Source organism: Thalassophryne amazonica, chromosome 1, assembly GCF_902500255.1.
Source record: "Thalassophryne amazonica chromosome 1, fThaAma1.1, whole genome shotgun sequence".
NCBI classification, from domain to species: domain Eukaryota; kingdom Metazoa; phylum Chordata; class Actinopteri; order Batrachoidiformes; family Batrachoididae; genus Thalassophryne; species Thalassophryne amazonica.
Window position 1 is genome coordinate 155,268,357 of NC_047103.1, and position 18,048 is coordinate 155,286,404.

The 18,048-nt window shown below is 47.0% G+C and overlaps 1 protein-coding gene across 1 annotated transcript in view; it reads right to left on the reverse strand.

Moving 5' to 3' along the window:
• LOC117517263 (cilia- and flagella-associated protein 47-like) overlaps positions 1 to 18,048 on the reverse strand; it is a 151,258-nt gene that overhangs the window by 18,746 nt on the left and 114,464 nt on the right. The window contains exons 65-67 of the mRNA XM_034178250.1: positions 10,078 to 10,307; positions 9,813 to 9,957; positions 610 to 737 (exon numbers count right to left, since the gene is read on the reverse strand). Coding sequence (XP_034034141.1) covers positions 610 to 737; positions 9,813 to 9,957; positions 10,078 to 10,307 — 503 coding nt within the window. The remainder of the gene's footprint in view (positions 1 to 609; positions 738 to 9,812; positions 9,958 to 10,077; positions 10,308 to 18,048) is intronic.

Sequence of the window (18,048 nt, forward strand, 5' to 3'; positions counted from 1 at the left end):
CGGTGGTAGAGGAAATCGGGTTGGTTCCGGTTCGACTTGGACAGACGTCTCCTATCGTCGAGCCTGCCCACACGACACCGTTGTTATTGGACTCAGTCTCAATATTGTAATCGGCTGTGTTGTTGTGCCTGTTTTCACAACAGTAAAAACAGTGTTATTTGATTCCTCCATTGTCCGTTCATTTGCACCCCCTGTTGTGGGTCCGTGTTCCTACACTTTCACAACAGACACAACCCCTTTATGAGAAGTAGGTGTGAAGATTCTTCAGCAAGTGCACAACAAATGTGTATTTGATTAGTTAATGTTTTTGGTTGTTCAAGAATGAGTTTGTCTGAGTCACTGTGATGAGTAAGTGATTTTAACCCACCCTTCAGTAATTAAGCGGGTGAATTAAAGTCCAAGTGTGCAAATCTTAGCTGTGTCAATAAATTAAATAATTTATTAGCAATTAAGATGGAATCTAATACATCTTTAAAAAATGACTATGATAACCTGTCAATGAATGTGGAGCCCCGACAGCTCAAGCATCACCAACATGCTGTCCTCGTCTTGAACTGTTGGATAGAAGTATTCAGACTTGACCGTGTTGTCACCTCAGCTATTCTTTACCTGTGGAGTCGCCAGCACCACCAGCAGGTACACCCGAGTATCCCACCAAGACCTCAAGCTCAGCTGACACGTAAATTGTCCTGCAGAGTCCGCTTTGAATTGAAATGGGATTTCCAAACATTCATTTTCTACCGAGTTGAGAGAGGAAGAGACACAAGCAGGAGAGGAAGAACAATTGAAGGAGAAATATAAACATTCTGAAGTTATAGTGATGTGATACAGTTCTTACAGCAGCGTACACAAAAATGTCACATTTACACTCTGTGTTTTATTTTAATTCATGAAACAGACAAATGGTTAAAGGACAATGTTAAAAGGGTTTAATAAGTATATATATATGGTAATTTGCACTCAAGGTAGAGATTGTTAAGGATGAATAGGTTATAAATTAAGGGAAAGAAGTAAGGTAAAAACATACTGTTTGAGTTACTAATGATAGTGTGTTGTGTATTTGTGTAGCTCTTAATGTGTGTTCAATAAAGGCTGTTCAATAAAAGGATTGTGAACCATCAGTTCGAGAGACCATCTTTTCAACCGGGGATGTTACAGTAAGAGCTTGACCCAAGCTGAGAGGAGTGCCCCCCAAGGAAGGAAGGATAAAGGGCTCGTTCCACACTCAGCACCGACATCCCAGTGAGAGCCACTTCAAGGTCCATGGCTCCAATCAAGGTCATCTGGGATCTGATGGTCAATGACATCATCTCATCCTCAACATGGAAGCATCTGAAGAGGAAACAGAGTACACAGAGGACCTCCAGGTCAACGAGGAAGAGGAGCTTCCGTGCTCCAGTCGTCAAAGGAGGCCTACAGAAAAGATGCAAGCATATCAGGAGGAGGAGGCCCGTAGAAAGGAAAGACGGCTTCTCAAAGCGTATGATGCATGGAAAAAGCAAGCGCGTACAACACAAGAGCAGTTAAAGGGAGACATGTCACAAAGTCAAATCGCTTCACTCATGGACATCTTAGACAAGGAAAGGGATAGTGTCATAAAGTTGTATATGGAAATCAGGGATCACATGACTCCCTCCAGTGACACAAGGCGCCTCATAGATGCATGTGAAGCAGTTACCAGAGACATTATTAAGGTTGCACATGAAAGACTCTCAGGTATAGATGACTATGATAGCAACAAATTAAAGATCCGTCTCCGTGAGCTTTGTGAAGCAGACTATGCTAAATCCATTTACAGTTCCTCAGTCACACACTCTTCTGCCAGTAAGTCATGCTCTGTGAATTCAGTAGTAGCTGCAATGAAAACAGAGTTAGCAGCCAAAGAAGCAGAGTATGAAGTTTTATTGGAAGAAGAAAAACAAAAGGAAAAGATTCAACTTTTAGAGGAAAGGCAAAGAAAGGAGCTTGAGTCTCAAAAACGTGAGTTAGAGAGACTAAAGGCTGAAAAGGAGTTAAAGGCTGCACGAGCTAGACTAATGAGTTATGATCAAGAGATAAAAAGTGAGAACAGTGTTTACGCTGTTGACTTAAGCAGACCAGCTCAGAAAGTCTCTACGGTTTCTGCTCCAATGCAAGTCCATAACGGTATTGTGTCCAACTCACCTCCACAAGCCGATGTCCTTTACTTAGCGCAAGCACTACAGGACAGTATCGCCATGAATAGACTGCTAATGCCTGAGCCCTCCACATTCACAGGGGACCCAATACAATTCATCGAGTGGAAAGCTTCATTTACTGCACTCATTGATAAAAAGAATATCTCACCTGCTGACAAACTGCACTACTTAAAGAAATATGTGGGAGGTCCAGCTTGAAAGACACTTGATGGCATCTTCTACAGAAATGACAGCGATGCATACAGGGATGCATGGGAATGCCTTAACCAAAGGTATGGACATTCAGTTGTTATCCAGAAAGCTTTCAGAGAAAGGCTGGCAAAATGGCCAAAGATACAAACAAAGGACTCTATAGGGTTTAGACCCTTTGCTGATTTTATTCAAACATGTCACGAGGCTTTGCCCCACATCGATGGCTTAAACATTCTCAACGATTGTGAGGAGAACCAAAAGCTTGTTCAAAAGTTACCGGACTGGGCAGCTGCAAGGTGGAATCATGAAGCTACTCAATTCATGAAACAAAGTGGGAAGTTTCCAAGTTTAAAGGTTTTTGCTGAGTTCATGTCTTCTGAAGCAGAGATTGTGTGCAACCCGATCACATCATTTCAGGCTCTCCACTCTGCAGACTTCACCACAGTCACTGGTAAAAGTTACCAAAAGGAAAAAAGGCCAATCTCCAGTGTTCTCCACACACAGACAGTAACAGAGACGGAAAACACAAAACAAAAGTCAAATGTTAAACCACCATGTATACTCTGTCAAGACGACAGACACAAACTTCATGGTTGCCCACAGTTTAAAGGCAAATCACTTGAGGAACGAAAAAAGTACATAAAAGAGAAAAAACTTTTATGGCTGTCTCAAACCCGGACACAGTGCAAAGGACTGTCGCTACAGACTTGTATGTGAAATGTGTACAAAGAAACACCCTACCTGTCTGCATGACTTCAACTATGACAATGACAAATCAGCCACAAACCCGATCCAGAGCAACACAGAACAGGCTGCAGCTACCCTGTCTCTCAATGCAGAAACCAATGAACAATGCATAAGCACTTCCATGATTGTACCAGTATGGCTTTCTACAGAGTAACATCCAGGTACAGAACAGCTTGTCTATGCACTCTTGGACACACAAAGTGACACAGTGTTCATTGACCAAGATGTGTCTAATAGTCTCAAAGCTAAGTCTACCCCAATAAAGTTAAGGCTCACTACAATGCTTGGTAAAGATACCGTTGTGCCAAGTGAACGTGTCTCAGGTCTCAAAGTGAGAGGCTACAACTCCTCAGAAACAATTGAACTCCCTCCTGCTTACACTAAAGACTGCATACCAGTGAACCGCTCTCACATTCCTTCCTGTGAAACAGCAAGGCAATGGAATCATCTTAAGGAAATAGTGAATGAGATTCCCACGCAGCTAGAATGTGAAGTTGGCTTGTTAATTGGCTACAATTGCTCTAAGGCATTGGCTCCAAAGCAGGTAATCTTAGGAGGTGAGAACGAACCCTACGCAGTCCGCACAGCGTTGGGCTGGAGTATTGTAGGCCCCACATCAACTCACAATGACTTTCAGCATGTTTACTGTGTGCCACAGAATTACAGCCAAAGAGCTCCCCCTAGTGACTCCAGCTGATGCACTCAAGGTTCTCGAGTCAGACTTCAAGGATGATAACAAGGATAATAAGTCAGTGTCTCAAGATGACATTCTCTTTCTGAACATGTTGAAGGAAGGCATTTACAAAAACACTGAAGGACATTATGAAATGCCACTTCCATTTAAGGAGAGACCACTCTTACCGGACAATAAACAAATGGCCACTGTGCGACTTCAAGGCCTCAAAAACAAACTGTCAAAGGATCAAAAGTACAAGGAACAATACAAGGTCTGTTAGAAAAGTATCCGACCTTTTTCAAAAACCATATGGATTTGAATCACATGTGATTACATCAGAAATGCTTGAACCCTCGTGGGCATGCGAGAGTTTTTTCACGCCTGTCGGTTACATCATTCGCCTGTGGGCAGTCTTTGAGTGAGGAGTGGCCCACCCTCTCGTCGATTTTTTCATTGTTTAGGAATGGCTCAGAGACTGCTGCTTTGTTTGATCAAAATTTTTTCAAAACTGTAAGGCACAACTGAGTGGACACCATTCGATAAATTCAGCTGGTTTTCGGTAAAAAATTTTAACGGCTGATGAGAGATTTTGGTCTGGTAGTGTCGCTTTAAGGACGGCCCACGGTGCCTGACTGCGATCTGCGCTTCGAGGCGGCAGCGTCTCGCCGTTTCAAGTTGAAAACTTCCTCCACATTTCAGGCTCTGTTGACCCAGTAAGTCGTCAGAGAACAGAGAACTTTCAGAAGTCGGCATGAGGAGTTTATTCGGACATTCCATTGTTAACGGACATTTTGTAATGAAAGAACGTGCGGGCAGAGTCGCATGTCGGGCCGGACCCGACCGCGGGGGGTCGCGACAGGAAAAACACCTCCGTTGGAAACCTTAACGGGCAAGTTGGAACATGCCCAAGCTGTTAAACAATTTCTCAGTTACTCACTTGTTGAAAGCCATCAAAAGCTGCCTGAATTTTACAAATGGTTTTCAACACGGAGGTGTTTTTCCTGTCGCGGCACACACAGATTCTCGGCGAATTTGCGCGCACGTCTTTCATTAAAAAATGTCCTTAAACAGTGGAATGTCTGCATAAAGTCCTCATGCCAGCCTCTTCTGAATCTTCTCTGTTCTCTCATGACGTCCTGGGTGAATTAAGCCTTAAATTAGGATGTTTTCAGGTCGAAACAGGCCGACGACGGCGCCTGGAAGCGCTGTGCGACGTCCCGCTCCGTGGGAAGTTCTTACAGCAACAGAAACACCCCATAATCTCTCATCAGCCGTTAAACTTTTCACCGAAAACCAGCTAAATTTCTCGAATAGTGTCCACTTGGATATTCCTCACAGGTCCAGAAAATTTTTTGATAAAGCAACGCGCGCCGTCTCGAGCAGCGTGTGAAACAAAGGAATTCAGCCGAGAGGGCTGAACCACATCTCACTCAAGGCCTGCCCACAGGGAAATGACGTCACCGACACGTGTGAAAAAACTCACGCATGCGCACGATGGTTCAAGCATGATTGGTGTAATCACACGTCATTCAAATCCATATAGTTAAAAAAAAAATAAAAGTGTCGGTTTCTTATCTAATAGACCTCGTATGTGACGTTTATGAGTGGCGCAGAGGAAGTGAACAGTGAAGCAAAGGAAGGAGAAAGGTGGTATATTCCCCACCATGGGATATATCATCCTCAGAAACCTGACAAACTGAGTAGTTTTTGACGCCTCAGCAAAATACCAAGGAACCAGTCTCAATGATCATTTGCTGTCAGGCCCAGATTTGCTGAACAATTTAAATGGTGTTCTCATCAGATTCAGAAGGCACCAAGTGGCATTGTTATGTGACATTGAAAAAATGTTCCACCAGTTTCATGTGTATGAAGCAGACAGAGACTATTTGAGATTTTTATGGTGGAAAAATGGCAACCTAAACATTGAGCCGCAAGAGTTCAGAATGAAAGTGCACCTTTTCGGCGCCACATCCTCACCAGGGTGTGCCAATTATGGCTTAAAGCATCTTGCCAAAGAAAAAGAGACACAGTTTCCCCTTGCTTCACAGTTCATAATGAGGGATTTCTACGTGGACGATGGTGTAACAAGCACTGCAACCACCAAGGAAGCTATTCAGCTTGCACAGGAGGCTCAGACACTCTGTGCGTCAGGTGGCCTCAGACTGCATAAATTTGTCAGTAATGACGCAACAGTGTTAGAAAACATTCCAGCATCGGAACGTGCAACCCCACAGCAAGCATGCGACCGTGCCTTTAATGACTCCATACTTGAAAGAGCGCTAGGCATTCACTGGCATATTGACTCAGACACATTGACGTTTCGCTTTCGCCCCAACGACCAACCCAATACAAGGCATGGCATCCTGTCTACGGTTGCATCTCTTTACAACCCACTGGGATTCATCTCCCCCTTTGTACTCACAGGCAAAAAGGTGCTCCAAGAGACATGCAAACAAGGTACAGGCTGGGATGATTCCCTTCCCAGTGAACTAAGGCCAGTGTGGGATAACTGGAAAGGTGACTTGGAGAACTTGGAGAAAATTGCGATACCACGCTATGTTCCTAAAGACTTTGGCCAAGTCGTAAAAACAGAGTTGCATCATTTTTCTGACGCAAGCTCACATGGTTATGGACAGTGCTCATATTTGAGACATGTAAACAAAGATGATAATGTGCATTGTGCTTTAGTTACAGCAAAGACCAAAGTTGCTCCCATTAAGGTAACAACAGTACCAAGGCTTGAACTGACAGCTGCCGTTGTCTCTGTTACTGTGAGTAACATGTTAAAAGATGAGCTTGAATTGACACAGATAGATGAGTATTTCTGGACGGACTCTAAAGTAGTTTTAGGCTACATCAATAACGAAGCACGTCGTTTTCACACATTTGTCTCCAATAAAGTTCAAAGAATAAGACTCAACAGCTCCCCCCAGCAGTGGAGATATGTCCCTTCTGAGCAAAATCCTGCAGACATTGCCTCTCGAGGTTCAAGTGTAGCTGAGCTCATCACATCGGACTGGTTCAATGGGCCACAATTTCTATGGGACAAAGAGATACCCCCAGCTGCAGACATTGACACAAACGTACCACTTGGAGATCCAGAAGTTAAAACGGTACACGCACTGAACACGCTCAGAACAGAAAAGAAAGGTTTATCAGACAAGTTAACAAAGTTTTCCTCATGGTACAGAGCCACCCAAGCCATAGCTCGTCTCATTCGTTGTGCCGAGAGATAAAACAACAGGCCACAGCACAGTACAAGAAAGGCAAAATGCATAGTGGGTTATTTTAAAGGATGTACAAACAAGTGAATATGCAGAGGAGATAAAGACGCTCAAAAATGGAAAGGCACTTCCTCACAAAAGCAAACTGTTTCAAATGGACACATTCCTTGACACTGATGGACTCCTTAAGGTGGGAGGAAGGCTCAAAAATGCATCGTTTTCCTCCGCATTGAAACATCCCGTGATAGTTCCAAAAGGTCACCATGTCACTCAGCTGATTAATAGCTCATTTCCACAGCAAAGTGCAACACCAAGGGAAAGGACTGACAATCAATGAGATCAGATCAAATGGATTTTGGATTTCAGGCATCAACAAAGCCGTGGCAAACTTTGTGCTCCAGTGTGTAAAGTGTCGCAAACTCAGGAGAGGCACAGAGGAACAGAAAAGGTCTGATCTCCCAACACAACGTTTAGATCCACTTCTACCGTTTACATTTTGTGGAATGGACTGTTTTGGTCCCTTTCTAACCAAACAAGCTCGCAAAGTGCACAAGCGTTACGGACTTCTTTTTACCTGCCTTTGCTGCAGAGCAGTGCATATAGAAATGTTGGATGATATGACAACAGGCGCCTTTATTAATGCACTTCGTTGTTTTATAGCCATAAGAGGAGCAGTCTGTGAGTTAAGATGCGATCAAGGAAGTAACTTTGTCGGAGCGAGAAATGAACTGCAAGAAGCTTTAAAGCAAATGGACTCAAACCGTATCACTGCTTTTCTTGCTGAAAAACAATGTGACTTCAAAATGCACACTCCTCATTCAAGCCATACAGGAGGCGTGTGGGAAAGACAGATCAGGACAGTTCGAAGTATTCTGCCCTGAACAGCTTCACTTTCATCAGGCAGAATGGACGACGCATCATTGAGGACATTCTTTTATGTAGCGATGGCAATCGTGAACAGCAGACCTCTGACGGTGGAGAACTTAAGTGACCCAAACAGCCCAGAGCCACTGACACCAAATCACCTGCTTACTATGACGTCAAAGGCAGCTATGCCCCCTCCAGGTAAATTCATCAGAGAGGACATTTATGCACGTAAAAGGTGGCGGCAGGTGCAGTACTTATCAGAACAGTTTTGGTCACGTTGGAAAAAGGAGTATCTATCCAACATCGCAACAAGGCAAAAATGGCACATTCCAAGAAGAAACTTGAAAGTTGGAGATGTTGTTATGGAGAAGATGGATGATCCCGCTATGAATGGAGATTAGCACGTGTAATGGACGCAATAACTGACAATGATGGACTCGTGAGAAAGGTAAAGCTTCTCTTTGGAGAGAAGAAGTTTGAGAAAGGACAATGTTCCAGAAAGCCTTCCATTGTGGAATGCCCAGTGCAGAAATTAGTTCTGCTCCTAGAGACTGTTTAAACACTTTCTTCAGCTAAAGGTTTATTCTTTCATATGGACTATGTATTTTATAAGCTTTAAAGGTCACAGGTCATTTCTTCATTTTGAAATCATTATTGCTGAATTTAGTTACCAGTTAAGCGCTAATGATTTGGTGGGAGCGTAAATGACCTTGCTTCAGTTTTCTTATCACAAAATTAGTTCACAAGCTTTTATTATTCTGTTTCAACACCAGTACGCCTAATGCTATTATTTTGAAAGGTCAGAAACAGCAAGGTGTAGTAAATTGGTTGCGAATGCTGAAAAACTGCAGCAGCGCGGACTGAGGTGCAGAGAGAAAATGTGCTCTGTGATTGACATGGCTAAAAGCTAATTTTAAGGTGCAATTTTAAGTTGCAAAATGGTCCCGTAGCACCTGGTTGATGAGGGAACAAGGTTGGTATGATAGTTCTGTTTTGTTCATATAAGTTTGCTATATTACACAAAGTTTGTCGTTTGCTTCTCAGGGTGATGCTTACTAGTTAACACCCACTAGAGGGTGGTAGTGCACTTTGGTAAAAGATATTCTCATGGTTGATTTGCCTTTGTAATGAAAGGACACAGACAATCAAAATGTTTTATTTTAATTCATGAAACAGACAAATGGTTAAAGGACAATGTTAAAAGGGTTTAATAAGTATATATATATGGTAATTTGCACTCAAGGTAGAGATTGTTAAGGATGAATAGGTTATGAATTAAGGGAAAGAAGTAAGGTAAAAACATACTGTTTGAGTTACTAATGATAGTGTGTTGTGTATTTGTGTAGCTCTTACGGTGTGTTCACAATACAAGGCTGTTCAATAAAAGGATTGTGAACCATCAGTTCGAGAGACCATCTTTTCAACCGGGGACGCTATACACTCCAATAAAATAAACAAATATGCACCAATGTCAAACCTCTGATGTGTGTGCGTACTGTCACTATTGGTAGTGCAACTGGGAAAAAAAATTAAAATCACACACAAAAACATTTTTCACCCACACTTTGGGAGTCACCTGGATGGGTATATGACTCTTGGCCTGACTTATCTTCCCAGTCCGACCCTGGGGAGGACGGAGGAATAGTGCGGTTGCAAATGGTAAAGGAGGTGAAAGTAGATGAATTTAAATGCTTGGGGCTAACTGTCCAAAGTAATGGAGCGTGTGGTAGAGAGGTGAAGAAGAGAGTGCAGGTAGGGTGCCGTGAGTGGAGATAGGTGGCAGGAGTGATTTGTGACCAATGAATATCTGCAACAAGACAGATGTGAGACCAACTATGTTGTATAGCTTATAGGTGGTGATACTAACTGCCCAGGCAACTGGCAGAAAGAGACCATGTCTGACATAGTTTAACTGGAATGAGTATGTACCTGCAGGATTATCTTCCAGTTGTATCTTAGAGTCTTTTCTTATAGGCATTGTAACAGATGTAGGTAATTTAAAGTGCGCTGGCAAAGAAACTGCCACACTGTACTCGACTCCATCACTGACACCAACACTTCTCAACAGATGGACCTAATGGATGGCAGCAAAAGTTAGTTGACTGAAACACCAACTGTAACATCAGTGCATGTTTTTCTTTTTTTTTAATTTCCTCTGTTAATGCTGCTTTTCATTGGATGTGTGTATGTTCACCTGTTGTTTGGTGAGCTTGCATGCTAAAATGGCTGCCCTCAAGGTGCTGCTGTGCATAGTTTGTGTCAGCATCCTTCTTCTATGCTCCTCGGCACTCATGCTGAGCTGACCCCATATAGCCAGTGCTTGCTCCCGGGCCATGTTGACTAGTGGCACACGCAGCACCTCATTACACACCTGTCCCACCACGCAGTGAAGGCTTAGCACTGGTTCACACACACTCGAGCCTCCTATGAAAATAACAGGATTTTGAGGTCATTTTACATCATTTCTGATTCCAAAATAAAGAACTTATCCAACAACACAGCTATTGTACTTCTTCAGAGGTCTGTGAATATTTGTTTTCTTCATAATTTCTGCAACCACAAAAGATGAAAACATAAACATCGCTAACAGTCCTGTGCTAAAGTTTTAAGCACACAAAACCACTGTGTGAGGTTCTTTCTTCCTTCATCAGTGGTCCAACAGAAAATTGAAGCTGAAATGTTCAAACATTGTTCATCCACCTAAATGGAAATGTGATTTTTTTTTATTGTTAAACAAAGAAACACATTATATTGCTATAAACGCTATTTTCTAATGATTTTTTTAACAATAGCAAACTGTTTTAAAAATGATATACCCCCCATTGCGCCCTACTAGTTGTTGCATGTATTATTTAATCAGTGGTGATTAAACAGTTGCATTAACAAACTGGTCAATCACTGTAAATGTAATTGACAAATATGACTGATGTGTAAAGAAGCCAAATTATCCCCTCTTGAAGATGTCATACTAGAAATATTTTCCTTCATGCACATCTTCATATGGTGTTCTACCACTGTGTAACATTTCATTGAAATCAAACTGGTTTAGGAGGAGCTGCACTTCTAAAATCAGTATCATATAATGCATCCTGTAAGATGTAAGCCCTATAAAGGCATTAAACCCGTTGGTACCAATGCTGATCCCTGATTTTATTAGCATGGGGTGGATGAGAGTCTGTGACCTCTCTTGGATGAGACACCAGTCCAATATAGGTTACTTCTCCAGCCAAGAACAGTACCCATTTACAGCTGGGTGGACAAAGACAATGCAGATGAATGGGGCATGACACACATGAAACAAACTCAGGTCTACATATTGGTAGATCTGACTGAGCTACATGCTCTGTATCTAAAACATCAATTAAACACAAAAAGTTCAGTTATCTCCCCTTGAAGACATTGGACCAAAATTATTTTAATTTATGCAAGTCTTCATTTGGTGTGCTAACAATCTGCAGTTCATCTAGACGACTACAACACATGGACAGACAGAAGGGTTGGACAGAGTGTTTCCTGTATTAAAAGTTTGTAAAGATTAACCAATGGTAACTTCCCTTAAAAGATACACTCAACAGAAATATAAACGCAACACTTTTGGTTTTGCTCCCATTTTGTATGAGATGAATTCAAAGATCTAAAACTTTTTCCACATACACAATATCACCATTTCCCTCAAATATTGTTCACAAACCAGTCTAAATCTGTGATAGTGAGCACTTCTCCTTTGCTGATATAATCCATCCCACCTCACAGGTGTGCCATATCAAGATGCTGATTAGACACCATGATTAGTGCACAGGTGTGCCTTAGACTGCCCACAATAAAAGGCCACTCTGAAAGGTGCAGTTTTATCACACAGCACAATGCCACAGATGTCGCAAGATTTGAGGGAGCGTGCAATTGGCATGCTGACAGCAGGAATGTCAACCAGAGCTGTTGCTTGTGTATTGAATGTTCATTTCTCTACCATAAGCCGTCTCCAAAGGCGTTTCAGAGAATTTGGCAGTACATCCAACCACCCTCACAACCGCAGACCACGTGTAACCACACCAGCCCAGGACCTCCACATCCAGCATGTTCACCTCCAAGATTGTCTGAGACCAGCCACTCGGACAGCTGCTGAAACAATCGGTTTGCATAAGCAAAGAATTTCTGCACAAACTGTCAGAAACCGTCTCAGGGAAGCTCATCTGCATGCTCGTCGTCCTCATCGGGGTCTCGACCTGACTCCAGTTCGTCGTCGTAACTGACTTGAGTGGGCAAATGCTCACATTCGCTGGTGTTTGGCACGTTGGAGAGGTGTTCTCTTCACGGATGAATCCCGGTTCACACTGTTCAGGGCAGATGGCAGACAGCGTGTGTGGCGTCGTGTGGGTGAGCGGTTTTCTGATGTCAATGTTGTGGATCGAGTGGCCCATGGTGGCGGTGGGGTTATGGTATGGGCAGGCGTCTGTTATGGACGAAGAACACAGGTGCATTTTATTGATGGCATTTTGAATGCACAGAGATACCGTGACGAGATCCTGAGGCCAATTGTTGTGCCATACATCCAAGAACATCACCTCATGTTGCAGCAGGATAATGCACGGCCCCATGTTGCAAGGATCTGTACACAATTCTTGGAAGCTGAAAATGTCCCAGTTCTTGCATGGCCGGCATACTCACCGGACATGTCACCCATTGAGCATGTTTGGGATGCTCTGGACCGGCGTATACGACAGCGTGTACCAGTTCCTGCCAATATCCAGCAACTTCGCACAGCCATTGAAGAGGAGTGGACCAACATTCCACAGGCCACAACTGACAACCTGATCAACTCTATGCGAAGGAGATGTGTTGCACTGCATGAGGCAAATGGTGGTCACACCAGATACTGACTGGTATCCCCCCCAATAAAACAAAACTGCACCTTTCAGAGTGGCCTTTTATTGTGGACAGTCTAAGGCTTGATATGGCACACCTGTGAGGTGGGATGGATTATCTCAGCAAAGGAGAAGTGCTCACTATCACAGATTTAGACTGGTTTGTGAACAATATTTGAGGGAAATGGTGATATTGTGTATGTGGAAAAAGTTTTAGATGTTGTGTGGGCCGCTGAAGAGGAGGTACTGCTGGCCCACCACCACAAGATGGCACCCTGCTTGAAGTGCGGGCTTCAAGCACGAGAGGGCGTCGGAGCAACCAGGAGTGACAGCTGTCACTCATCATCCGTACCAGCTGTCACTCATCCACTACTCATCACCACCACCATAAAGGCCGGACTGCAACTCCACCTCCCCGCCGAGAAATCAGCTACCATTCAGGTAATTGTCTCTGCTGACTCAAAATGTTGAGTAATAATCTGAACTTCTTTTGCAGCCGTTATCCTGTGGTGTTTTGCCTTATCTGTGGGATTGGCGTTTGGTGTGATCAGCGACGGCTTCGCCTCACACCCCAAACCAAGATAAGTGGTTAGACAGGAGCTGCACGAGTGTGTGATTGGAGGTGGAGGTTCTCCCTCCTTTACTGAACACTGACTGTGGGATTACTGAGTGTGCGAACTCACACTCATCAGGACTGTCTCTGTTTTCTGCCAGCAGTACCGGGTCTGACTGCTGAAGACAGCGGCCACCTGGGGCGCAGGGCTTGGCGGCTCCGGTGTTCTTCAGCTCCGTTGGTGGTGGAAGCTGTGTGGGGATCCAGCTCTTCTCTCGCCATGCGTCTTCTATCATCGAGCCTGCCCACACGTCACCTGGTGTATGATTGACAGTCCACCATATTGTTATTGTCTGTACGTCGTTGTGCGATTCACAACATTAAATTGTTACTTTTGGCTTATTCATTGTCCGTTCATTACCGCCCCCTGTTGTGGGTCCGTGTCACGTCACTTTCACAACAGGATTTCTCGGCCAGCGTCATGGATCCCGAGGGGCGTCAACCATCGTTTGAACAGCCAATGGAAGAGCGAGGTGCACAGGTGCCAGCAGGAGGCGTGTTGGGTGAGCTGCAGCACATCTTAACCGCCTTTACCACTCGGTTGGACTTAGTTACCGAGCAGAGCAGTGTTCTCAATCGTAGGATGGAGGCTCTCACCGCCCAGGTGGAAGCGCGTGCTCAGGGCGCTGCTGCAGTACCTCCTCCTGCTGACCGTGTGCCAGAAACAGACATTCCGTTGGTCGTTCAACGAACCCCCCCACCGTCCCCTGAAGCATACATAAGCCCTCCGGAGCCGTACGGAGGCTGTGTGGAGACGTGCGCGGACTTCTTGATGCAGTGCTCGCTCGTCTTTTCACAGCGTCCCGTCATGTACGCGTCAGACGCTAGCCGGGTGGCTTACGTTATAAATTTGCTTCGAGTAGAGGCACGCACCTGGGCTACGGCGCTTTGGGAGCAGAATTCACGGCTCCTAACGGTTTATACGGAGTTTGTGAGGGAGTTCCGACAGGTGTTCGACCACCCTCATAGAGGCGAGACCGCTTCAAGTGTGCTGCTGTCGATACGGCAGGGGCGTCGGAGCGCAGCGAAGTATGCAGTCGACTTCCGCATCGCGGCAGCGCGAGCCAGCTGGAATGCTGTTGCGCTCCGCGCCGCCTTTGTAAACGGACTGTCTCTGGTCCTTAAGGAGCACCTGGTGGCGAAGGACGAGCCGCGGGATTTAGATGGGCTTATCGACCTGGTTATACGGTTAGACAACTGATTAACGGAACACCGACGGCAGCGAGACGAGGGGCGTGGTCAAGTACACGCCGTCCCTCTGCCTCCCGGGTCTGAAAGGGAGCTGACTTCCCCACGCTCCACTGCCAGGGCTCTCCACGTGACAACAGCTCCCCCTGCTGATGTTGCTATGGAGACGAGCAGGGCCAAAAAACGATCAGATCAGAGACAAAGGAGGTTGATCCGTGGAGAGTGTTTTCTCTGCAGCTCTACTGAGCACACACAGAGAGAATGCCCCAAACGGTCAAAACAGCAGCACTCGTCCTTAGAGACTGGGCTAAGGGTGGGTCACAACACCCACGTGGGGAAACCCCGATGATCTGCACGAATCCCAGTCACGATCCTGAGTGGGGATCTAACCCTTCACGCCCCAGCACTGGTGGACACGGGGTCGGAGGGGAATCTGCTGGATAGCAGATGGGCAAAGGAGGTTGGGCTCCCTCTAGTGGCCTTACCGTCACCATTGTTGGTGCGGGCACTAGATGGCACCCTTCTTCCACTAATCACACACCAGACTCAGCCAGTGACATTGGTGGTGTCTGGGAATCACAGGGAAGAGATTGTGTTTTATGTAACACCTTCTACCTCCCGAGTGATTTTGGGTTTTCCATGGGTGTTAAAACACAATCCCCGGATTGATTGGCCGTCTGGGGTTGTGGTTCAGTGGAGCGAAACCTGCCACCGGGAGTGTTTAGGATCCTCGGTTCCACCCGGTGTGACAGCTAAGGAGGAGGTTTTAGTCCCCCCCAATTTGGCGACGGTGCCGGCTGAGTATCACGACCTTGCTGATGTCTTCAGCAAGGATCTGGCACTCACGCTGCCCCCGCACCGTCCGTACGATTGTGCCATTGATTTGATACCGGGCGCTGAGTACCCGTCCAGCAGGCTGTACAACCTCTCACGTCCGGAATGCGAATCAATGGAGACCTACATCCGGGACTCGTTAGCTGCCGGGGTGATCCGGAACTCCACCTCCCCGATGGGTGCTGGTTTCTTTTTTGTGGGCAAGAAGGACGGCGGACTCCGTCCATGCATTGATTACAGAGGGCTGAACGAGATCACGGTTCGCAACCGATACCCGTTACCTCTGTTGGATTCAGTGTTCACGCCCCTGCATGGAGCCCAAATTTTCACAAAATTGGATCTTAGGAATGCTTATCACCTGGTTCGGATCCGGGAGGGAGACGAGTGGAAGACGGCATTTAACACCCCGTTAGGTCACTTTGAGTACCTGGTCATGCCGTTCGGCCTCACCAATGCGCCCGCGACGTTCCAAGCATTGGTTAATGACGTCTTGCGGGACTTCCTGCATCGGTTTGTCTTCGTATATCTAGACGATATACTCATCTTTTCTCCGGATCCTGAGACCCATGTCAAGCATGTACGTCAGGTCCTACAACGATTGTTGGAGAACCGGCTGTTTGTGAAGGGCGAGAAGTGTGAGTTCCACCGCACTTCTTTGTCCTTCTTGGGGTTCATCATCTCCTCCAACTCCATCGCCCCTGATCCGGCCAAGGTTGCGGTGGTGAGAGATTGGCCCCAACCAACGAACCGTAGGAAACTACAACAGTTCCTCGGTTTTGCAAATTTCTACCGGAGGTTCATCAAGGGCTACAGTCAGGTAGTTAGCCCCCTGACAGCCCTGACCTCCACAAAAGTCCCCTTCACCTGGTCGGATCGGTGCGAAGCCGCGTTTAGGGAGTTGAAACGCCGGTTCTCGACTGCACCGGTTCTGGTGCAGCCCAATCCCAAGCGCCAGTTTGTTGTTGAAGTGGATGCCTCTGACTCAGGGATAGGAGTCGTGCTATCCCAGAGCGGGGAGTCCGACAAGGTTCTCCATCCATGTGCCTACTTTTCCCGCAGGTTGACCCCAGCTGAACGGAACTATGACGTCGGCAATCGGGAACTTCTTGCGGTGAAGGAGGCTCTTGAGGAGTGGAGACACCTGTTGGAGGGAGCATCGGTACCATTTACGGTTTTCATGGACCATCGGAGCCTGGAGTACATCCGGACCGCTAAGCGTCTGAACCCCAGGCAAGCCCGCTGGTCGCTGTTCTTCGGGCGTTTTGACTTCCGGATCACCTACCGCCCCGGGACAAAGAACCAACGATCTGACGCCCTGTCCCGGGTGCACAAAGAGGAGGTCAAGACCGAGCTGTCAGACCCCCCTGAAACCATCATCCCCGAGTCCACTGTCGTGGCCGCCCTTACCTGGGACGTGGAGAAGACCGTCCGGGAGGCCCTGACACGGAGCCCGAACCCGGGGACCGGTCCGAAGAACAAACTGTACGTCCCACCAGAGGCCAGGGCTGCGGTCCTTGACTTCTGTCACGGTTCCAAGCTCTCCTGTCACCCAGGGGTGCGAAGGACCGTGGCAGTGGTCCGGCAGCGCTTCTGGTGGGCATCTATGGAAGCCGACGTCCGGGAGTATGTCCAGGCCTGCACCACCTGTGCCAGGGGCAAAGCCGACCACCACAAGGCCCAAGGCCTCCTCCAGCCTCTGCCTGTGCCTCGTCGCCCCTGGTCTCATATCGGCCTGGACTTTGTCACGGGCCTCCCGCCGTCCCAGGGAAACACCACCATCTTAACGATAGTGGACCGGTTCTCCAAGGCGGCCCACTTCGTGGCCCTCCCGAAGCTCCCGACGGCCCAGGAGACTACAGACCTCCTGGTCCACCACGTCGTGCGTCTGCATGGGATTCCATCAGACATTGTCTCGAATCGTGGTCCTCAGTTCTCCTCCCAGGTCTGGCGGAGTTTCTGTAGGGAACTGGGGGCCACCGTCAGTCTCTCGTCTGGGTACCACCCCCAGACAAACGGGCAGGCAGAGCAGGAACTGGAGCAGGCCCTCCGTTGCGTGACCTCCGCGCACCCGACGGCCTAGAGTGACCATCTGGCCTGGATCGAGTACGCTCATAACAGCCAAGTCTCGTCTGCCACCGGCCTCTCCCCATTTGAAGTGTGTTTGGGGTACCAGCCCCCATTGTTCCCGCTAGTGGAGGGAGAGGTCGGGGTGCCCTCGGTCCAGGCCCATCTGAGAAGGTGCCGTCGGGTGTGGCGTACCGCCCGCTCTGCCCTGCTCAAAGCCCGGATGAGGGCCAAGAACCATGCAGACCGCCGGCGTGCCCCGGCCCCTGCGTATCAGCCTGGGCAGGAGGTTTGGCTTTTCCACAAAGGACATTCCCCTGCAAGTGGAATCCCAAAAGTTGAAGGACAGATACATTGGACCTTTCCCCATCCTCAAAGTCCTCAGTCCATCCGCAGTGAAGATGAAGCTGCCAGCTTCACTGCGGATCCACCCGGTTTTCCATGTGTCACACATCAAACCTCACCACATTTCACCCCTCTGTACCCCCGGACCGGCGCCGCCTCCTGCCCGGATCATCAATGGGGAGCCGGCTTGGACCGTGCGCCAGCTCCTGGATGTCCGTCGGAAGGGCCGGGGGTTCCAGTATTTGGTGGACTGGGAGGG